At 53.8% G+C, this 23,126-nt stretch overlaps 1 protein-coding gene across 3 annotated transcripts in view; it reads right to left on the minus strand.

Annotated features, from left to right (window-relative positions):
- Positions 1–23,126, minus strand: part of ITGAE (integrin subunit alpha E) — an 83,506-nt gene that overhangs the window by 26,833 nt on the left and 33,547 nt on the right. For all 3 annotated transcript variants that reach the window (XM_063655743.1, XM_063655744.1, XM_054459282.2), the window contains exons 3-19: positions 20,015–20,106; positions 18,054–18,121; positions 17,561–17,678; positions 17,171–17,335; positions 16,336–16,451; positions 15,566–15,717; positions 13,884–14,037; positions 13,164–13,314; positions 12,016–12,083; positions 11,014–11,164; positions 9,735–9,877; positions 9,243–9,383; positions 7,734–7,958; positions 6,498–6,628; positions 4,355–4,485; positions 3,073–3,236; positions 1,515–1,643 (exon numbers count right to left, since the gene is read on the minus strand). In XM_063655743.1, coding sequence (XP_063511813.1) covers positions 1,515–1,643; positions 3,073–3,236; positions 4,355–4,485; positions 6,498–6,628; positions 7,734–7,958; positions 9,243–9,383; positions 9,735–9,877; positions 11,014–11,164; positions 12,016–12,083; positions 13,164–13,314; positions 13,884–14,037; positions 15,566–15,717; positions 16,336–16,451; positions 17,171–17,335; positions 17,561–17,678; positions 18,054–18,121; positions 20,015–20,106 — 2,299 coding nt within the window. The remainder of the gene's footprint in view (positions 1–1,514; positions 1,644–3,072; positions 3,237–4,354; positions 4,486–6,497; positions 6,629–7,733; positions 7,959–9,242; positions 9,384–9,734; positions 9,878–11,013; positions 11,165–12,015; positions 12,084–13,163; positions 13,315–13,883; positions 14,038–15,565; positions 15,718–16,335; positions 16,452–17,170; positions 17,336–17,560; positions 17,679–18,053; positions 18,122–20,014; positions 20,107–23,126) is intronic.

Genomic DNA, 23,126 nt, shown 5'->3' on the forward strand with positions numbered 1-23,126 from the left:
GCTGAGGCAGGAGAATCGCTTGAACTCGGGAGGCAGAGGTTGCAGTGAGCCGAGATCACGCCATTGTACTCCAGCCTGGGCAACAAGGGCGAAACTCTGTCTCAAAAACAAAACAAAACAAAACAAAAATGCATAACCTGAATCTAATTATGAAGAAACATCAGAAAAATTGAGGAACATTCTACAAAAGGACTGTCCTGTACCCTTCAAAAATGTTAATGTCATTAAAAGACAAGGAAAGACTGAGAAACTCTTCCAGATTAAAGGAGACGAAAGATAAATAACTGTAGAACGCTATGAATGATCCTGGACCAGAACCTTTTTTTCTTTTGCTATAAAGGACATTAATAGGACAACTGGCAAAATTTGAATAAAGTTTATAGATTAGATAATAGTATTTTATCAGTGTGAATTTCCTGATTTTGATCATTGTACTATGTTAAGACAATGCCTTTGTTTTTAGGAAATATATATTGAAGGTTTGTGGCTTTTTTTTTTTTTTTTTGAGACGGAGTCTTTCTCTGTCACCCAGGCTGGAGTGCAGTGGCATGATCTTGGCTCACTGCAAACACCACCTCCCGGGTTCAAGCAATTCTCCTGCCTCAGCCTCCTGAGTAGCTGGGACTACAGGCATGCACCACCACACTGGGCTAATCTTTGTATTTTTTAAATTTTTTTTTATGTTTTATTTTTTTGAGATGGAGTCTCACTCTGTTGCCTAGGCTGGAGTGCAATGGCACAGTCTTGGCTCATTGCAACCTCTGCCTCCTGGGTTCAAATGATTCTCCTGCCTCAGCCTCCCTAGTAGCTGGGACTACAGGCGCATGCCACCACACCCGGCCAATTTTTGTATTTTTAGTAGAGACAGGGTTTTACCATCTTGGCCAGGCTGGTATCGAACTCCCGACCTCAGGTGATCCACCAGCCTCAACCTCCCAAAGTGTTGGGATTACAGGCGTCAGCCAGGGCGCCCGGCTGACAAAAGTTTCTTATGACACTACCCGCCTGTCTAAGCTGCACTGATGGGCACCAGGAGGAGAGGCTAGGATACAGGTTTGGTGGGACCATTCAGCCTGAAGGCCCTGGCAGGGCATGAAGAGGCAGGTGCGCCAAAGGGCATCCTCTCTGCAGTGCAAGACATGACAACTCCAGTCTAGCTCCCACAAGGAGCCCCCACCACGGCGTCATCAGAGCCGCTTGCCAAGTGAGGTCCCCAGGATGCAATGTATGCATGTGCCTCATGAAAGATGTAGCAAGCGCTTTTGTGAACATAAAGACATAAAGGAACAAGCCCCAGGGGCAGATGGAGACCTGCGTTACCCATGAGTCCTCACTCACGAGTACACATTAACACCATCGCAGGGACTCAGTTTCACCATGAGTACGGTGAGGGGCCCAAATGCCATCTGAAGACATTCCCTCCCAACTCCAACATTCTTGGAAGTTAGGGGAGCAGGTGGTTTCTGTGGGATGGGCTCTCAAGAGGGCTGGGTACTGGCTGTGGGTAGAGTTACCTGGAAGATGGCAAAGGGCTCAGTGTAGCGGTCCAGGATGGGCTGGGGATGGTCTGTCTGTCCCTCAGGCGTCTGGAGCTGGTAGCTGACTTTGACACTGGCATTGGAGAAGCAGTCCTCCTCACAGAGCTGTGGGGCCACCACGAAAGGCAGGGTTAGAGTTGGATGTGGGGGAGAAGATGACAACAATAATGCTTTTTTTTTTTCTTTTTTCTTTTTTTTGAGACGGAGTCTTGCTCTGTTGCCCAGGCTGGAGTGCAGTGGCGCGATCTTGGCTCACTGCAACCTCCGCCTCCCGGGTTCAAGCGATTCTCCTGCCTCAGCCACCCAAGTAGCTGGGATGACAGGTGTGTGCCACCATGCCTGGCTAATTTTTGTATTTTTAGTAGAGACAGGGTTTCGCCATGTTGGTCAGGCTGGTCTCGAACTCCTGACCTCAAGTGATCCGCCCGCCTCAGCCTCCCAAAGTGCTGGGATTATAGGCGTGAGCCACCACGCCCAGCTGACCAAGATCTTTCTCAAAGCAACATGGAGGACATATTAGAGAGGTAAGAGAGAAGATAATGAGATTGCTTAGCATACCATTTGCCACTCTCTTTGTTTAAATGAGCCTTTCTGCCACCATAAGAGCCTCAAGCCCATGGGAGAAAGTGAGCATGATTCTCTGGTAGAGAATGTGATTAAGCCTTTATTTAAGGAAGGCTGTAGACTTGCTAGAAACTTTCTTAATCCAATTAACAATCACTTTGGGGGTAAATGTGTATTCAGAAGAAGAATTCATGCATTTGTTTATTGGAATAAATGATCCATGTAGATCCAAAGTTCTAGATCCTGTCAGGGTTTGAGTTCCAACATACTTTTTTTTCCCCCATGTCTCTGGGCACCTTTGCCAGGAGTAAACCTTTCTAGATGGTCATTTCTATCTTTTTATTTCTTCCTTTTAGTTGTTCACTTCTTCTGATGCCAATTGACATTCAGGCCCTCGGTCCTAGTTATTATCAGGTGAGGTCGGATAACGCATGCCAAGAACACCTGGTATTCCTGAGTTATTACCAAGAAAAACGTCAGCAATGACAGCATCTCCATCTTCCGTGCCATTATGTGGTTCTTGATTTATTATTATTATTATTATTATCATCATTATTATTATTTTGAGATGGAGTCTCGCTCTTGTGGGCCAGGCTAGAGTACAGTGGCATGATTTTGGCTCACTGCAACCTCCATCCCCTGGGTTCCAGCGATTCTCCTGCCTCAGCCTCCCGAGTAGCTAGGATTACAGGCACGCACCACCACGCCCGCCTAAATTTTGTGTTTTTAGTGGAGACAGGGTTTCACCATGTTGGCCAGGCTGGTCTCGAACTCCTGACCTCAGGTGATCCACCCGCCTCAGCCTCCCAAAGTGTTGGGATGAAAGGTGTGAGCCACCATGCCTGGCCTGTTATGATTACTTTAATCACCTCATTTGTAGGTCTGGGTATGTGCCCTTCACTGCGTCACATCAAATCTTTTCTCAATGACAAAGACCCCTCCGGACTCCCACCCAAACTCCCTCACTTACCTCTCCCTCTGTGGGCATGAGCAGGAGGTCCTCACAAAGCTGGGATCCGCTGCTCCACTCCCTCAGGCAGCCCAGACAGCTTCTCCCGTCTGAACACTGCAGCCTTCTCCTCTGCTTCCCCACATCCACGTCCAGCGTGAAGTTGAGAAATGCCCCGCGGAGGCCTGGGAAAGAAGACCAGACCTTCCCGATGAGGTGGGGATGAACCAGCCGCAGACAGAAGGCCCCCAGCCTGCCTGAGGTTCCTTGTGGCCCCTCCTGAACAGTGTCCCCATGCAGGTACTTCCCTGTGGCTGGACTCCTGCGTCGCTTTTTCAAAGATATTTTTCTCACTGTCTGCTGACACCTGGCCAGGGTCTCTGAGTGCTCCAGCTCCAAACCCGGAACAACACATTCCCAGGACTGAGTCAGCCTTCCTTAGGGAAGGAGGGCTCGGGAAGGGGATCGAGATTGAAGAAGAAAATAAGGAGGAAGACAGACAACAAAGAGAATGGAGAGGGAAAGAGAGACTCTATGGAGGAAAACCCCAGGACGGCAGAGCTGGAAGCACCATGGAGGTTCTGGGGCCGCCTCTCTTACTGTACAGAAGCAGCTCAGCTAAGGAAAGACACTTGCCCAGCATCGCACAGCCCATCAAGCTCTGTGTCCTGGAAGGGACAGGTCTGTCATTTGCTTTTTTTTTTTTCTTTTGAGACGGAGCCTCGCTCAGTCGCCCAGGCTGGAGTTCAGTGGCGCCATCTCGGCTCACTGCAAGCTCCGCCTCCCGGGTTCACGCCATTCTCCTGCCTCAGCCTCCCGAGTAGCTGGGACTGCAGGGGCCCGCCACCATGCCCAGCTAATTTTTTGTATTTTTAGTAAAGACAGGGTTTCACCGTGTTAGCCAGGATGGTCTTGATCTCCTGACCTCGTGATCTGCCCACCTCAGCCTCCCAAAGTGCTGGGATTACAGGCGTGAGCCACCGCGCCCGGCCTTCTGAGTCTTCTTTTCAGAAACTCAACCCTTCAACCCTGAGGAAGGGCCCCAGTGTCCCTCTTCCCAACAGTGTCAGCTCTAAACCCCTTCCGAGTGTGGACATAACCTCAGACCACCTTTTCTTGAGGCAGTTTGCATTTAACAAACCTGGAGACAAAGGAGCTAAGCTCTAATTGAGGGATTTCAAGCACCAGGACCTCAGACCAACACCCACCCACCCCCCACCCCAGTCTTCTTTCCCTGCCCCTTACAGAAGCCAAAAAGGAAGGACCATCACACCAGGCAGGGGTCAGCTGGACCACTTTTTACCTGACTCAGAGGCTGTGGTCACAGAGCTGATTTCAAAACATAAACGGACATTCACGACGCCGTTGAAGCCGATGGGCAGCGCACTGGGGTTGAAGGCCATGGAGGCCTTCAGGCGAACCACAGGCCGGGAGCTAAACAAGACAGCAAAGAGGATGGGAGAAGTGACTGCTCGGCTTCTGGGTCAGGGCCTGGCTGATTGGTTCATGCATTCAATGGGTCTCTATCAAACATGCCCACATCCGGGTGATCCCTGAGTCTCAGGGTACAGTGGGGAAAGAGACAAGTTCCTGCTTTTGTGGGAAAGCAGACAACAAGCAAATAAATGAAACAGGGAAATACTATGTATTGGCAAGGCTATGAGAAAAATTAAAATACTGTTGGCCAAGCGTGGTGGCTCACGCCTATAATCCCAGCACTTTGGGAGGCCGAGGCGGGCGGATCACCTGAGGTCAGGAGTTCGAGACCAGCCTGGCCAACATGGTGAAACCCATCTCTACTAAAAATTCAAAACTTAGCTGGGCATGGTGGCAGGTGCCTGTAATCCCAGCTACTTGGGAGGCTGAGGCAGAAGAATTGCTTGAACCTGGGAGGCGAAGGTTGCAGTGAGCTGAGATCCTGCCACAGCACTCCAGCCTGGGTGACAGAGCGAGACTCCATCTCAAAAACAACAACAAAAATACTGTAATAAAGACTGAGGGCTACTGAGACTGGGTGGTCACAGATGGCGTGGCGGATGAGGAGGCATTTTGGTTGAGATTTGTTAACAAGAAACAGCCAGCTGTGTGAGGATCTGGGGAAGAGCACTCCAGGAAGAAAGCACAGCCAGTGCCAAGGGCCTGTGGCAGGAACACTTTTGGTTTGTTTGAGGAGCACGAAGGTCAGCGCACCTGGAGCCTAATTAGTGAGACAGAGGATGGGAGGAGGAGATGGGAATGGAGGGTCGGGGAGGGCCAGGCCACGAAGAGCCCTGTAAAGCCACGGTAAGGAATTGGGATTTTACTCTAAATAGGAGCCGTGGAGGGGTTTTAGGCAGCAGAGTGAAGGGATCGGGCTGCTGCTATGTGGAGAATGGAACGCAGGGGCTGGAAGCAGGGAAGGCTGCCGCAGCAGTGTCCAGGGAGTGAAGATAGTGTCTGCGCTGGGAGGCGGTCTGGAGGCAGAGCCAACTAAGACTTGTTGATGTGGTGGAGAGGAAGGAAAAAGAGGCATCAAGGATGATGCCTAGGTTTTCATACTGAATTGCTGTGTGGATGATGGTGCCATTTGCTGAGACAGAAAGCCTGAGGGCAGGTCAGATTTGGGGGAACAAAGGGTGGGGGGAGATAAGAGCTCTGTTTTTAGACGTGTTCACTTCGGGATGACTGTGAGCAGCAGCCCAGAGAGGTGGTGGGTAGACAGCAAGTCTGCAGCTTGGTGGAGAGGACGGGACAGACGGGCGCTCCATGAGCTCATTTACAGCCACGGGACTTGATCATTCACTGAGGGATGGGGCACAAAAACTCTGCAATTCTTGGCCAGGTGCAGTGGCTCACGCCTGTAAATCCAGCACTTTGGGAAGCCGAGGCGGGTGGATCACAAGGTCAGGAGTTCAAGACCAGCCTGGCCAACATGGTGAAACCCCGTCTCTACTAAAAATACAAAAATTAGCCAGGCGTGGTGGCAGATGCCTGTAATCCCAGCTCCTCGGGAGGCTGAGGCAGAGAATTGCTTGAACCCGGGAGGCGGAGGTTGCAGTGAGCCGAGATTGCACCACTGCACTCCAGCCTGGGCAAAAGAGCAAGACTCCATCTCAAAACAAAACAAAACAAAAAACAAAAAAACTCTGCAATTCTGAATAATCACAGCTATCGCTGAGCACTGTGCTAAATACTTTGCATATATTCACTTGCATGATCGTCATAGCTCTGGGAGGTAGGTGCTCTTATAATTCCTAGGTGAAGTCTTAGAATTAAATAACCTGCCCAAAGCCACACTGAGAGGGCTGAGAGCTGAGATTCAAACCCAGACGGGCAGACTCCAGAGCCTGTGCCTGCAACCACGGGCTGGCTCCCTCCCTCGGTGCCTAAGGTCTGCATGGAGCTATTGAGAGCAGGGCAAACGGGTGAGGCTGGGCCTGGGACCCCAGAAAGCAGGAGAGCCCCACCGGAACACAACCGCCCGGCCCAGAGTGCCCACGGTGATGTCGGCAAGGCCGTCGCCACTGATATCAAAGCCGCCAGCCATGGACATGCCGAAGTACTGGAGTCCTGGGGCCACCGTGGAGGCTCTGATCCGCTGTGGAGGCAGAAACACAAGGCGTGAGGCAAGGGAAGGGAGGGAAACAGGGCGGGGAGTCCTTTCATGTTCTATCCCGATCAGCACTGCAGGCACCATCCAGCCCCAGGGAGCCCCCAGTCTAGAACCAGGAAAAAGGGGGCAAGCTTTCCCAGAGGAAGAGGCATGTGGATGGAGCCTCGAAGGGCAGGTGGGACTTGACAGGGGAGAGTAAGGGAAAGAGTGAGGCGTGGGGAAAGAGCAGGGCCTTCTGAGAAGCAGCCAGGGCCAGGGACGGGGTGGACCGCAGGGGATTGGGGTACAAGGAGGCTTGATGTGGGGCTTGGGGGTGGGGGTGTCAACAAAGGTTCTGTTGTTTTGAAGTGATATAATCAGGATAACACTTTAGAAATGGCACTGAAGACACGGGGTGGAAGATGGAGAGGAGGAGGAAGCTGGGTGGGCTGGGAGTGGGATGGCAAGGCCTGAGCTGGGACCGCAGGGATGGGGATAGAGAGAAGGGGCTGGAGTTGGGAGACAGCTAGAATCATGAGGACGTGGGGACTGACAGGCTGTGCAGGGTGTGAGCGTGCTGGGGACAATCTAAGGTTTCTGGTGTGGGGTGTGGAGGGGGATGAGATCTCAGAGGAGCATCAGTTCTGGGGGAAGCAGGTGCTCTCAGATGGGCTGTGTGGGAGTGAGATGCCTGGGGGCCACCCAGGTGGAGGTGCTCAGGAGGAGCTGGAGGTGGGTGCAAGTACCCGTAATACATGCAGTGTGAGAGGCTGGCAAGGGAGCCCTGGGGAATGAGATAAGGCGCGGAGGTGCTGGGTGGGAGACAGGAGCGAAGGACAGAAAGAGAGGAAGCAGGGACCCGAGGCAGGTGGGTGGAAGGAGGGGGTACAGGCCAGGGAAGGAGACAGGTACCGCCACAACCTCCCCCAGCCTGAAGGGGCTGAAGTGAGGCCCTGGTCTGGAACCTCCCACCAGCCTGGGGGACTTCTTTCTTTCACTGGGCATTCCCAACCCCCGAGACCTGCCCAGTACTTAGGACTGAAGCTGACTTGGGGCTTGGATCATCATATCGAACCCCAGAGGAGAGGAAGGACAGGGCCCCATGGGTCACCTGCGAGGGGCTGGTGGAGAGGCCGTCCCAGTGTCCGTTGTAGATATACACACTGCCAAAGCTGGCACCATCATCTGCCCCGAAACCTTCCAGGGGGGCCCCGATGGCCACATCTGTGAGCTTATCCTGACTGATATCCCCCATAGCCGCCATGGCAAAGCCAAAGCGGGCATTGGTGAACCCGGGGTGCCCACTCAGTATGCGTGCCAAGGAGAAGGAACCATCCTGTAAAGCAAACAAACAGCTCAGCCCTCAAGAAGGGGTGCTAGGTGCCCACTCCATTGCCACCCAGGATGCACACTCACTGGGCTGGTGGATTCTGATTCTCTAGCAGGGAGTCTGAGCCCCAGAAAAGGCCAGGGACCTTCCAAGGTCACACAGTGAGCATGAGGGGAAAGCTGGGGTCCTCCTACCTGGAAGTTCAGGACTCAGAGCCCGCCCCCCTCTACTTCCATGGGCAGGGGTGCATTGCTGCAAATAGGAGGCCTGGGTTTCACTCGTGGCTCTGCCACATACATGCCAGGTACACTTGAGCAAGTCTCGGCATCACTGAGGCTCACTGAGCCCCAGCTTCCTCACCCGTAAGATGAGAGTGGCAGCTACCTCCCATAGTTACTGTGAGAAACAAGTGAGATCCTGGACTAATGGGCTTTGCCAACCATGCAGCTGTAAGAGATGTTATCAGCTGGGCGCGGTGACTCACGCCCATAATCCCATCACTTTGGGAGGCCAAGGTAGGTGGATCACCTGAGGTCAGGAGTTCAAGACCAGCCTGGCTAACATGGCGGAACCCCATCTCTACTAAAAATACAAAAATTAGCCGGGTGTGGTGGCACATGCCTGTAATCCCAGCTACTTGGGAGGCTGAGGCAGGAGAATCACTTGAACCCAGGAGGTGGAGGTTGCAGTAAGCCAAGATTGCACCATTGCACTCCAGCCTGGACAACAGAGTGAGATTCAGTCTCGAAAAAAAAAAAAAAAAATGCTGGGCGAGGTGGCTCACACCTGTAATCCCAACACTGTGGGAGGCCGAGGTGGGTGGATCACCTGAGGTTGGGAGTTCAAGACCAGCCTGACCAACATGGAGAAACCCTGTCTCTACTAAAAATACAAAATTAGCTGGGTGTGGTGTCCCACGCCTGTAATCCCAGCTACTCGGGAGGCTGAGGCAGGAGAATCACTTGAATCCCAGAGGCAGAGGTTGTGGTGAGCCAAGATCATGCCATTGCATTCCAGCCTGGGCAACAAGAGCAAAACTCCATCTCAAAAACAACAACAATAACAAAAAAAGAGATATTAGAGATATTATCATCAATGATCACCCTTGGGTAAGAAAGAGGGTGCGGAGAGTGATGCCGCTGCCCCACCCGGCCGCCATCCAGCCTGAGCACCTCCCCATCACTGCCCACTGGTGCCAGGCAGGGCCAGGGCACTGCCAGCCTCCATCACCTCTGTGTCAGGCTGAGTGCCACAGCCTCAGCAAGCTCATGAAGATGGAGACTCTCCCACCTGCTCGCTGAGACGGTACACGTAGACTCTGCCTTCTTCTCCATGAACGTGGTAAAATGGAGCACCCACCAGCAAGAAGTCCGTGGTTCCATCCATGTCAATGTCCACAGGGCACAGCTCAGAGCCAAAATAGGACCCCATCTACAGCCCGGGAGGAACTCAGCTCACCAGGAGCTCCACTCCTCCACCCCTCAGCAAGGCTACACCCCTGCCCACATGCTTCCTGGATCACCCAATTTGGGTCGTTACATATCAATTTGCTCACTGAGAGTAACAGAAGAGTGGAGGAGCAGCCCAGGCCCCACAGTGGAGGAAACTGCCTAGCAATCAGACATGCGGAGCTGAGGCAGAGCCCTCGAGCTCCATTCAGGAGCCTGAGTTTTACCCAGCCTGGGCCCTGGCCCACTGTGCACCCTGGGACCCACCCCTTTCCCTTGGGGCCTCCAGATTCCCCATCGGTCATAAGGGGTGGAGGCTTTCCCCAGCAGGTACCTGCTCTCCCTCCAGCACTGGCAGGAAGCTGGCCTCTCTGTCCTCCTTCTGGAGCTCAAATACGGCCCCATGATGTTTGTACCGTGGAGCCCCCGCGACATAGGAGAGGCTGCAGGTCTTGTGCAGCACGGCCACAGCATAACCTGGGGCAAGGGTGGTGTGGCTGTGAACACACCGTGTGCTCCCACCTGGCCTCTCTCTTGGCCCCGGCACCTTCCCAGTCAGGCCTTCAAAGTGGCCTGGCGAGGGGGGCAAAATAGGAGACTGTCTTTCTCACTATATTAAAAATCGGCATCAGTGAGCACTCTCACTTTGCCAGTCACACACATCTCCATCACACAGATGTGATGCGCACGCTGTCTGTCACATATGCAGCTTTGCTCAAAATACTCGTTCGCACACATTCACTACCCACGCTCACACACACACACCCTAGGAGGACCGAGAAGAGGGGTGAGAGGACAGCCACCACTATTAGTATTTTTTATTTATTTATTTTTGAGACAGAGTCTTGGTCCATCACCCACGCTGGAGTGCAGTGGCACAATCTTGGCTCATTGCAACCTCCCCCTCCCGGGTTCAAGCGATTCTTGTGCCTCAGCCTTCCGAGTACGTGGGACTACAGGCATCCGCCAACACACCCAGCTAATTTGTGTATTTTTAGTAGAGACAGGGTTTCGCCATGTTAGCCAGGCTGGTTTCGAACTCCAGACCTCAGATGATCCGCCCGCCTCCGCCTCCTGGGATTACAGGCGTGAGCTACTGCACCACTATTATTAATGGAGAGGCCCCGCCCTCCCGTGGGCGGCTGCTCTGCCTGGTGTACCTGATAGGCCCTGTCCCTATCCAGGAGGCTGTAGTTCTCAGCCTCAAGGTCCCTAACCAGGCCCCGCCCCTCGGCCCATGCCCATGTGACTGACCAGGTCCCGCCCCCATTCGGAAACCTCAAGTGCAGCCTAATGCGCAGCCTCGGTGTCCCCATCTCGGCCCCGCCCTCGCCCAGGTGGTCTCCAGGCCCCGCCCTCCCCAGGTAACCTCCAGGCCCCGCCCTCTCCCAGGTAGCCCCCCCCTCCAGGCCCCGCCCTCGCCCAGGTAGCCTCCAGGCCCCGCCCCCACCCAGATAGCCTCCAGGCCCCGCCCTCACCCAGGTAGCCTCCTGGCCCCTCGCTCCTCAGGTAGCCCCCAGGCCCCACCCTCGCCCAAGTAGGCCCCGCCCTCGCCCAGGGAGCCTCCAGGCCCCGCCCTCACCAGGTAGCCCCGCCCCAGGCCCCGCCCTCACCCAGGTAGCTGTACTGCGCAGCCTCCGCGTCCGCCGTCGCCGCCGCCGTCGCTGTCTGGTTCAGGAAGCGGCCCCGGCGGCTGCGTGTGTCGTAGAGCAGTGCCCCTCCGGACCAGTCAAAGGCCCCGACGGCGCCGAGCAGCACCTGCCGCTGAAGGGGACGGGGATGGGGCCCAGATGAGTGGGAGGGACCCAGGGCTGGGCCACGGTGGCCGCGGGTCTCCGGGCCAGCGCGGCTAACCTGGCTGGGAGAAGGGGGGCGTTCGGTGGTCTAGTGCCCGCCTGGCCAGAGATGCAGGCGGGAAGGTGAGACGGCTAACACTGGGCTCCTGCCTCGTGCATTTGCACTCCCTCCTCCGGAAGAAGCAAGCAGCTTGGTTGTTAAGCTGACCCAGGCCGAGTCCTGTTGACTGGTCTGTATTCAGGGGAACAACTGGATGTTTGAGCACACAGAAAAAAGCGACCTCCTGTCATCAATATGGCCACCCTTTTATCTATCTCAGTGGTCCAGATTAAGGTGAGCACGCAGAAATGTTTCCCTTTATCCTAAAATGGCTCTTTCAGGCCGGGCGCGGTGGCTCAGACCTGTAATCCCAGCACTTTGGGAGGCCGAGGTGGGGGGAATCACCTGAGGTCAGGAGTTCAAGACCAGCCTGGCCAACATGGCGAAATCCCATCTCTACTAAAAAAACAAAAATTAGCCAGGCATGGTGGCACGCGCCTGTAATCCCAGCTACTCGGGAGGCTGAGGCAGGAGAATCGCTTGAACCTGGAAGGTGGAGGTTGCAGTGAGACGAGATTGCACCACTGCACTCCAGCCTGGACTACAGAGCAAGACTCCGTCTCAAAATAAATAAATTAATTAATTAAATAAAATGGCTGTTTTAGAGGAATCACCACAGGTAGGGCAGAGCCCTGGATGGGAGGCAGGAGTCGCTGAATCCTAGGTGTCCTGGGCCCCTCCCCAATGGGCAAGCCTGCCTGGCGCTGTCAGCCACGTACCTTGTCCAGGATCTCAGCACTGAAGCCGATCTGTGCCAGCTGGTAGTGAAGGGCATCTCCAACCGTGCCTGCAAGCCAAGAAGCCCAGTGAGACTGCTGTGGGCAGAGGTGAAGGGAGAAACTGAGTCAGGGGACAGTCCAGCTTGGCCTCACTCCCAGAGGGAACCATGCTTGGTGTAACAGGAAGAGCACCCGGCTGAGGGTAGAGACCCAGGTTCTCCTTGAGCAACTACTGTCTGGGCAGTTCACTCTTTCTAGGCCTCAGTTTCCTCATCTGTGAGCTGCTGGGAGAAGGGACTATGCCCCAGTCAACCTTGTTTCTCCAGCACCAGCTCAGTTCATCAGAGCTTCATGGAGATTCTGGGACGCAAGAAGGCCTGGGGATATTGTTGCCTTTTTTTTTTTTTTTTTTTTTTTGAGACAGTGTCTCGCTCTGTTGCTCAGGCTGGAGTGCCATGGCTCAATATCAGCTCACTGCAACCTGCGCCTCCCAAGGTCAAGTGACCTGGTGCCTTAGCTTCCCAAGTAGCTGGGAACACAGGTCATGCATGCGCCACTATACCTGGCTAATTTTTTTTTTTTTTGAGACGGAGCCTCACTCTGTCACCCATCCTGGAGTGCAGTGGCGCGATCTTGGCTCACTGCAACCTCTGCCTCCTGGGTTCAAGTGATTCTTCTGTCTCAGGCTCCTGAGTAGCTGGGATCACAGGCGTGCACCACCACGCCTGGCTACATTTTTTTGTATTTTTAATAGAAACAGGATTTCACCATGTTGGCCAGGCTGGTCTCGAACTCCAGACCTCAGGTGATCCATCGGCCTTGGCCTCCCAGAGTGTTGAGATTACGGGCGTGAGCCACCACACCTGGCCCCAGCTAATTTTTGTTTTAGTAGAGACGGGGTTTCGCCATGTTGCCCAGGCGGGTCTCGAACTCCTGGCCTCAAGTGATTCACCCGCCTCTGTCTCCCAAAGTGTTGGGATTACAGGCGTGAGCCACCACACCTGGCCATTACCTTTTTAGACATGGAACAGCTGAGGCTCAGAGAGATGATGGGAGTTGCTCAGAGAAACCACATGAAGATGGGACAGAGGCGGGGCTGGAGCACAGGCTCGGGCCTCCTGTGGTGGCGTGGGTCCCAGAGCCCTCACCTTCCATGCTGATGATGTTGTGCCGCAGTTTGCTCAGCAGCCCATCCAGTGCCATGTAGTTGGTCACCTTGAAAGCATGGGTCTCATCCGGGTCTGAGGCGATCAGGTTCAGTTCCCTCTCAGTCCTAGCACTCTTAAATTCTTCTCCCACCTGCACAGAGGGCCTGGGTCAGCGAGTCAGCGCTGCGCGGATTCCCCAGGCCCAGGGAGAGAACTGAGCCCCTCCACCTGGCCTCTGGGGTCCTCCGTTACCTGTCTCCTTCCTTCCTTTCTCCTCCTTTCCCTGCGCCCTGTTCTACACACTCTGGGCAAAATTCCAGTTTTACCAAAGTACACTTGTTCTCCTGAACACACCAAGCTCCTCCTCACCTCTGCACATGCTGTTCCCTCTGCCTGCAGGGCCCGTCTCTGCCTCCCCTGTACCCTAGGCCAGCTACTCCCGTTTGTCTGGCAGGACTCAGCTTGGCACCACGGTCCTCCAGGAACCTTCCTTGGTGTGTTTCCCGTGGCTCTCCCATCACTATTTGGCCAGTAAGCTGTGACCACCATGGGGAAATGAGCCCTCTCTGGGATGACAGGGCATGGGGAGAAGAGGAGCGTTTGCGAATAGAACAGGGTCTGGATAAGCTGCTTACAGAAAAGCCCCTATCGACAACCCTGGCTCCTCCCCACCCCAGGCTGTGCAGGTTCAGGAGGTGCCTCCCGGCTCCTGGCTCTTACCCCAATGGCAAAGCGCTCAACACCCTGCATTTTGGGGGAGTTGATGACTGTCGTAAGGTCGAGGGGGTCCTCGAATATGCCACCATCAGTGAGCACCACCATGACCTTGGATGCCTTTCTTCTGGAGCCGTGGCTTGAGGTGAAGATGCTGTCTCTAAACAGGGGAGAGTAAATGAAGAAGAGAGCTTTGCCAGAGGGATGACCGAGCTCCAGGAGAGACTTTATTCTCTGACCTGTATTAGAATTGGGAGGTTCACAATCCTCCCGAAAGACCCAGAGAAGGGGGTGATGCCCCCTTAAGTCACACAGCGAGGCTGGGCAGACACAGGTGTTCTTGCTTCTTACCTGCTCCCAGCAGGAAGGTGCTGGCGGGCAGTCTATTCCTCTTGTGTGCATACAGGAAGAGTAATGATATTAAAATGATAGATAATACTCGCACGGCACTTATCATGTGCCAGGCACTGTTGTAAACACTGTATATTTTAAGCCATCCAACCGTCACAAAATCTATCAGGCAAGTGCTATTATTTTTCTTTCTTTTTTAGAGACGGCGTCTCACTCTGTCACCCAGGCTGGAGTGCAGTGGTGTAATCATGGCTCACTGCATCCTTGAACTTCTGGGCTCAAGCAATCCTCCTGCCTCAGCTTCCTGAGTAGCTGGAACTATAGGCACAAGCCACTGCTCCGAGCTGTGAGTACTATTATTATTCTCATTTTATTTATATATTTATTATTATTATTATTTTTGAGACAGATGGAGTCTCGCTCTGTCACCCAGGCTGGAGTGCAATAGCATGATCTCAGCTCACTGCAACCTCCGCCTCCCGAGTTCAAGCGATTCTCCCTGCCTCAGCCTCCCCAGTAGCTGGGATTACAGGCACCCGCCATCACACCCAGCTAACTTTGTATTTTGAGTAGAGATGGGGTTTCACCATGTTGGCCAGGCTGGTCTGGAACTCCTGACCTCAGGTGATCCACCTGCGTTGGCCTCCCAAAGTGCTGGGATTACAAGCATGAGCTACCGCGCTCAGCCTATTTTTCTCATTTTTAAAGTGAGGAAACTGAAGCACAGGTCACAAGGTCCTTCAGTTTGCCTGGGGATCACACAGATACAAACCAGAGCTGAGGCCGGGCACGGTGGCTCACGCCTGTAATCCTAGCACTCTGGGAGGCTGAGGCGGGTGGATCACGAGGTCAGGAGATCGAGACCATCCTGGCCAACACGGTAAAACCCCACCTCTACTAAAAATACAAAAAATTAGCCAGGCGTGGTGGCGGGCACCTGTAGTCCCAGCTACTCGGGAGGTTGAGTCAGGAGAATGGCATGAACCCAGGAGGCGGAGCTTGCAGTGAGCCAAGATCGCGCCACTGCACTCCAGCCTGGGTGACAGAGCGAGACTCCGTCTCAAAAAAAAGAAACAAAAACAAACCAGAGCTGAGATTTGAACCCAACCAGCCTGTCCACTGAGCACTCTGCTCTGCTGCATCTCACAAGAGGAAGTCTTTGGAAGACTTTTTGGAGGACAGCCTTGAGGTATCATCCCTCACGTTCTCTCTCGGCCAGGGAAAGGCTGGAGCCCTAATTCTCTTCTCCTGCTGTTCTGTCCAGCCGCTTCCTCCAAGCGTGATGCCACAGAGACTCTGGGCGTGGCCAGAATAATTCCTGCAGCCCCCACACTCACAAGACGTGTTGCATGGCTGAGGCAGTCTTGGTGACACTCCCCACTTGAGTGATGTTCTGGACTCTGGCGAGCGAGGCCATCACATCCTGGCTGTCCCGAAGGTCAAACTCAGTCTGGATCACTCCTCCATACTGCACCAAGGCAAAGTTGCACTGCAGGGGATGGGCAGGAAGGCAGGAGGTTGGAAGAATTGCCACCTCTGCCCCTGAAATGGCTCCCCCTGGAAGCAGCAGAAAAATCCACTCCTTCTACCTCATCCCTGGGCAGAAAGAGATGCTAAGGCAGAGCAAAATCTCCAAGCGAGTGGGGGTGGAGAAGGGTGCGATAGTAATGGCCCCCAGTGAATCACAGACTTCTCCCTAGCTCCCTGTGTAGTGCCCTCCATACTGATGACGGGATTGGCCATGTGACTGGCTTTGGCCAATAAGACATCAGCAAATGTGACGTAATTAGAGAGTTGAAAAATACTTGCATGCATTGGATCTGGCCCTCTTAGAATGTTGCTACCACGAAAAAGTTGGGCTGGCCTGCTAAAGGCACATGGTCCAGACAAGTGAGTGAGATCATCTTAGGCCATCCAGCTCCAGTCAAGCAACCAGATGCCTGCAGCTCCAGGGTAACTCCAGGCAAGATGGACAGAAGAATCATCCAGCTGAGCCCAGCCCAAGTATCTGACCCATAGAATTGTGAGCAAATGCGGTGATTGTTGTTCTGAGGTAGGGTGATTCTCAGCAATAGATAAGTGATAACCAGCTCTTAGGGAAGCCCACCTCAAAACACTTTTCATAGAAGTTCCTCATCATGTTGGAGATGAAGTCTTTGGCTCTCTGAAAGTCCGGGGGATCAATGCTTCCTGAGCCATCCAGGATGATGGCAATCTCGGTGCCTGGCCAAGACAAACAGGTCAGGAGTGGGCATGGGATGTGAGGCAGATGTGAGGGCAGCATGTGTAGGGTACGCACCCCCATTGTAGCCCTGACCACCAGCTCAGTTCAGGGAAGAAGTTGGAGAAGCTCCCAAGAGGGAAGCTTTTTTTTTTTTGAGACAGAGCTTCACTCTGTTGCCCAGGCTGGAGGGCTGGAGGGCAGTGGTGGGATCTCGGCTCACTGCAGCCTCCGCCTCCCGGGTTCAAGCAATCCTCCTGCCTTAGCCTCCCAAGTAGCTGGGACTACAAGTGCACACCACCATGCCTCGCTAATTTTTGAATTTTTTAGTAGAGTTGGAGTTTCACCATGTTGGCCAGGCTGGTCTCGAACTCCTGACCTCAAGTGATCCGCCCACTTCAGCCTCCCAAAGTGCTAGGATTACAGGCATGAGCCACCTCGCCTGGCCCCAAGAGAGAAGCTTTTGTCTCCCCCTTCAAAAAGAGAGCTAGAACCTGGTCAGGCTTTGCGTGCTGTGTGAGCCATTCACATCACTACCACTCTCTGAGCCTCAGTTTCCCCATTTATAAGAAAGAGTGGGTGGAGCTGGTACGGGTCAAGTCTGTAAAGTCCAGCCACTGCTCCCCATCTCTCAGACTGAGGCACCCCTCACCCTTGGAGGCCGCCAGCCTAGGAGTTGGCTCTGATAGACTCAGAGCAACCCAGATCTGCCTCTTCTCACCAGCTTCCTCCTCCTCCTCGTCTTCCTCCTCCTCTTTGTCTTCCTCCTCCTCCTTCTCCAGAGCCCGGCGCCACCTGGCTGTGTTCGCGTCCTCTCCTCCGCCACCTTCTTTGTTGCTGTAGCAGTCTGCAGTGTCCACACGTGCATCTGGATCCAGGAGATTTTCTTTAAAAACATTCATGGAAGAGCTCAGAGTCAGAAAGGCTCCGTCCTCGCCTGAGCACGCTCACACATGGTTCTGCCCTGATTCCTTTCACGTGATGCCTCAACCCTGCCTTGCTCCACTGTGGGCCTGTGTCCCACTGCATCTGCCGTGAGCTGGTGCCTTTTCTTGGAGACCAAGGAGATCTCTTTAGAGCTATCCAAGGCCAGGGAATGTCCAATCCTTACCAAGGTCGAAGAAGTTGACCTGAGCTTGGGGATGGAGGTCAGGCCCCAGGAGGCTACAGGTGCCTGTGAGTTCTGAGCTGAGGCTGTGAGGACGCCGGACCGGCACTTGAATGCATATCTGCGGGAGGGAAGAGAGGGTGGGAAAACACCAGGTCACCGCCCCCGTTCCCGAGCCACAGCCACATTCTCACCCCGATTCCAGAACTCAGTGGCTCCACCAGGCAGGGGGCACAGGAACGGCTGGCCCACCCCTCACCAGGTGTAGGAGTCAGTGCTGGCGTCAAGGCTGAGGCCGACACCTGCAGGAGTGTGCTGGGTCACAGGGAATACCTAGGTCAGCCCTGGTATCAGCACAGGTGGTCAGAGCTACAGTCAGCCCTGACTCAGCCTCGGGAATAGCATGCCAGTCAGAACTGATCTCAACACCAGGGTCAACCACGAGGGTTAGCACCAGCCTCCCTGAGGCCCTCCCTCCTCTCGCTCATGCACTCACCAAAACACCATGGTGGCTGCGGGCAACGGTCACTCCCCGGTGCCTCCCCTTGGGGATGGGGACATGCTCTGAAAAAGTTAAGCCCAGGTGAGGAGGAGGGGACTCTGGGAGGCAGAGACCCGAAGCCAAGGTCAGAGGGCACAGAGCCACCTTGGTTAGGCCCCCATGAGGAACTGTTGGCCACTCAGAGAAGCCTCTAGAAAGCTAGAGTGGGGGTCTTCAAGGTCAGGACTGGACACGTTCAGGGCCGAGTGCCCATCCCCGGGGCTCATTTGCTGACCCTTTCAACACATGCCCATTGACGTCTGCTCTGTGCCCAGCCTTGTGAGCGTGCTGATGGGCGTCCAGCAATAGCGGATACCTGCTGCTTTTCCTCAGTGGGTTTGGTCGGGCAGGTGGGTGGAGAAGCACTGCCTGGTGGGTATGTAAGTGCCAAGGAATGTGCAAGATACCGCCGGACTGGCTGTGTGGACCGAGGAACCCGCCAGCGGGACTGGCTGTGTGGACCGAGGAACCCGCCAGCCTCACAGACCCATCCTGGGGAATCTTACTGCCCCCAGCCTCAGGGGCAGAAATGGTAGCTCCTTCCTCGTCCTCCCCACTGTCAGCCTCAGGATACTGTCTTATTTTTCAGTCATTAAATCACTCAGTCAACCCTGCTGGACTGAGATTGAGTCTGTTCAACTCAGTGCCTCTCAGACAAGGATTTTTTTTTTTTTTGAGACGGAGTCTTGCTCTGTCGCCCAGGCTGGAGTGCAGTGGCGCGATCTCAGCTCACTCCAAGCTCCACCTCCCGGGTTCACGCCATTCTCCTGCCTCAGCCTCCCGAGTAGCTGGGACTACAGGCGCCCGCCACAACGCCCGGCTAATTTCTTTTTGTATTTTTAGTAGAGACGGGGTTTCACCGTGTTAGCTAGGATGGTCTCGATCTCCTGACCCATGATCAGCCCGCCTCAGCCTCCCAAAGTGCTGGGATTACAGGCATGAGCCACCGAGCCCAGCAGAATTTTTTTTTTTTAAGCAGTCTTGCTCTGTTGCCCAGGCTGGAGTCCAGTGGTGCAATCTCAGCTCACTGTAACCTCCACCTCCTGGGTTCTAGTGATTCTTCTGCCTCAGCCTCCCAAATAGCTGGGATTATAGGCACGCACCACCACACCTGGCTAATTTTTGTATTTTTGGTAGAGATGGGGTTTCCCATATTGGCCAGGCTGGTCTTGAACTCCTGACCTCAAATGATCTACCCGCCTCGGCCTCCCAGTGTGTTAAGATTACTGGCGTGAGCCACGGCGCCCAGCCTCAGATATGGATTCTATTTATTTATATATATATATAGCCAAGAGGTTGTCAGTAAATCTGTGACCTGAGTTTGATTGGGTAGGATGGATAGAGTTTAATGAGTGAATCAGGTTCATTCATTCATTCATTCATTCAAATGGCATTTATTGAGTACCTAATATATGTCAGGCCCCATGCTAGTTACTAGGATGGCCACAGTTAGACTGAATAGGTACAGGGTGAATTCCACTGAGGTGTGATGAGTTGCATCAGGAAGGGCTAGAGTTTCGAATCAGCCACCAACACTAAAAGTGTGAACTTTGTCATACTGGCAACCAAAAGACTTACATTCTCTGAACTGTAGCTTCCTCTCTTATAAATGGTGTGGTTTTGAGGATGAAAATGGAATGACTCAGAGGACTGCCGGGCACATGGTGGGCATGCAATACACGGTAGGTATCGTTTCTGTTGCTAGGACTGCATCAGGAAAGGTGGCTGGGGATTAGGATTGGGCTGGGGTGGGACTGGGCATTGGGATGGAATCTTGCTGTGGGTGATGCTGGAGTCTAGGGGTGAACGGGCTGGATTAGGCAGGGCTGGGGTTGGAATGGTTTGAGTTTAGATGAGGGGGATTTTGCTAGAAAGGGGGTCCTGGGGAGCATTCCCTGGAGTTGGGGCTGACTTACCTACAGGATGGCAAAGGATTTCATCCTGGACAAGGGAACATCGATGGAGGGGCCCTGGTGTCCTCTTGGTTCTGGGGCTGGTGACCAGGAGCCTGAGTGGGAGGGGAGGTTGCAAACCTGAGCTGACTGATGTTCCTCATCTTCTCCCTGCCTGCCCAGCACCCTTCCCATTCCAGTTTCCCGGGCTCACAGGCTCCCTGTCTGGCCAGCAGATTCCTAGCCCAGATTCTGGATTATGGGGAAGACATTTGCCCAACCTCTGCTTCTACACAGCACCAGGCAGGAAATGGTTAAATGCAACCCCTTTCTGCCTGCTGCCCACCCTGACAAAGAAGGGGTGATACTGATGGTTAATAAAAACTCTGCTCTCTTGTGGGGATAGGGATGGGGAGGCCAGAAAACCATCAGCGTTGGGGTCGGTTCTGTTGGGGGGCAGTGCTGGCTTCCTGGTGAGCCACCCAGGGGGCCTGCCCTGCTTGGCCTTAGTTCCTGAGAAGAGTACGCTGGTGCCCCTATCCTGTGGGTCAGTCAGAACTGGAGGTTTGGAGGCCGGGTGCGGTGGCTCACGCCTGTAATCCCAGCACTTTGGGAGGCTGAGGCAGGTGGATCACCTGAGGTCAGGAGTTTGAGACCAGCCTGATCAATATGGTGAAACCCCGTGTCTACTAAAAATACAAAAATTAGCCGGGCATGGTGGCGTGTGCCTGTAGTCCCAGCTACTCGGGAGGCTGAAGCAGGAGAATCGCTTGAACCTGGGAGGCAGAGGTTGCAGTGAGCTGAGATCACGCCACTGCACTCCAGCCTGGGGGACAGAGTGAGACTTCGTCTCATAAATAAATAAATAAATTAATTAATTAAAGAACTGGAGGTTTGGGGGTGGCTGCCTCAGCCTGATTAAGGCAGCCTCAAGAGCTGTGCCTCCTGACTGCAAACTTCTTGCCCCCACCCCCAGGCCCAGTCCAGGGAGATGGCAGATTCCAGGGACAGACTCAATATTCTCACCATCCATGTTGCCCAGGAGAACTGGGCTGTCCTGAGACAGAGAGTGAGCTCCGGGGGTTGTCATAGGAGCTGGTGGGGAGGGGACGAGGGGCTTGGTGGTAACAGTGAACTAAGTCCAAGATCTTTTTGCGGAGAGCAGTAGGAAGCCATGGAGGACTTTATAAAGGGGAAGCGCATGATTAGCTGTGCTTTCAAAAGGCCATGATGAGGCCAGGCGCGGTGGCTCACACCTGTAATCCCAGCACTTTGGGAGGCCGAGGCAGGCGGATCACGAGGTCAGGAGATCGAGACCATCCTGGCTAACACGGTGAAACCCCGTCTCTACTAAAAATACAAAAAATTAGCTGGGTGTGGTGGCGGGCACCTGTAGTCCCAGCTACTCGGGAGGCTGAGGCAGGAGAATGGCGTGAACCCAGGAGGCAGAGGTTGCAATGAGCCCAGATCGCGCCACTGCACTCCAGCCTGGGCGACAGAGCGAGACTCTGTCTCAAAAAAAAAAAAAAAAAAGGTCACAATGTGGCTACAGTGGGTTGGGACAGACTAAAGAGCACAGGATGGGGGGCAGAAATGAGATACCGTCTCCACTTCCTCAACTCATATCGCTCTACATTTTCATCATTATGATATATATTCACGTATCGGCATGGCTTACAGAATAATAAGAAAGTCTGCACCTGTGGGTCCATCTGCCCACCCCCAACTGAACCCACCCCAAGCTGACTTCCCACCCTCTGAGTCAGTTCCTGTGAAGGTCACCAGGGGCGCCCACAATGCCACATCCAACGGAGCCCTCTGTGTCCTCATCTTCCTCAACCTTTCAGAAGCCCCAGACATGAGTAACCATCTCCTTCAAACACTTTCTTCTAGATTTCTGCCTACTATCTCCTGATTCCTCAAGCCTTCGCTGCTGCCTTCGCAGTCTGAGAGAGTGCAGGCACACTCTCCCTAGTGATCCCTTCCAAGCCCATGGCTTTAATACACCTGTAACAGCTGAAATTCCCACCTCTCCATCTGCTATTGTAGGCAGAAAATGGCCCCCGAAAGATGGCCACGTCCTAATCGCCAGAACTGGTCAATATGTTGCCTTTTATGGCAAAAGGGACTTTGTAGATGTGATTAAATAAATTAAGGATCTTGAGATGGGGGGGTTATCCTGGATTATCTAGGTGGGCTCAGTGAAATCACAAGGGTCCTTCTATGAGGGAGGCCCCGAAAACGGTGGCATGGGCGAGCCGCGGGGACTCAGGGGGACGTTGAGGCAGGCAGAGGGGAGAAGCGGCGAGACCGCAGGGAATGCTGGGAGCCTTCCAAGGAGGCCTCTCCCATCCCAGAAGCCCCCAGGGCTGTTCTGGGTGGGCTGTAAAGCCCCAGTGTAATCACAAAGGTCCTTCTACGAGGGAGGCAGGAGAATCAGAGTCGGAGAAAGATGTGAAGCTTGCTATGCTGCAGGCCTAAGAAGGAGGAGGAGCCCATCAACCAAGGAATGCAGGCAGCTTCTAGAAGCCTAAAAAGGCAAGAAAACGGATTCTCCCCCAGAGCTTCTAGAAGGGACCCAGCCCTGCTGACACCTTTTCAGACGTCTTCTGACCTCCAAAACTACAAGATAATAAACTTGCAGCTGGGCTCAGTGGCTCACACCTGTCATCCCAGCACTTTGGGAGGCCAAGGCAGGCGGATCACCTGAGGTCAGGAGTTCAAGACCAGCCTGGCCAACAGGGTGAAACCCCGTCTCTACTAAAAATACAAACATTAGCTGGGCATAGTGGTGAAAGCCTGTAATCCCAGCTTCTCGGGAGGCCGAGACAGGAGAATCACTTGAGCCTGGGAGGTGCAAGTTGCAGTGAGCTGAGATCTCACCACTGCACTCCAGCCTGGGTGAAAGAGTGCAAAATAATAATAATAATAGTAAACTTGTGTTGTTGTAAGCCACTACATTTGTGGTAACTTGTTACAGTGTCAATAGGAAACAAACAGAACCTGTGGTCTTTCCTGTCAAGCCTGCTTCTTCTCATCTTCCCCGCCACAGCAAATGGCACCAGCAACCACGAAGTTCTCAAGGTGAAGCCCAAGAAGCATCCTTGCTTCTGTCGTGTTTTCACTCACGCACTAC

This window comes from Pongo pygmaeus, chromosome 19, assembly GCF_028885625.2.
Source record: "Pongo pygmaeus isolate AG05252 chromosome 19, NHGRI_mPonPyg2-v2.0_pri, whole genome shotgun sequence".
NCBI lineage: Eukaryota > Metazoa > Chordata > Mammalia > Primates > Hominidae > Pongo > Pongo pygmaeus.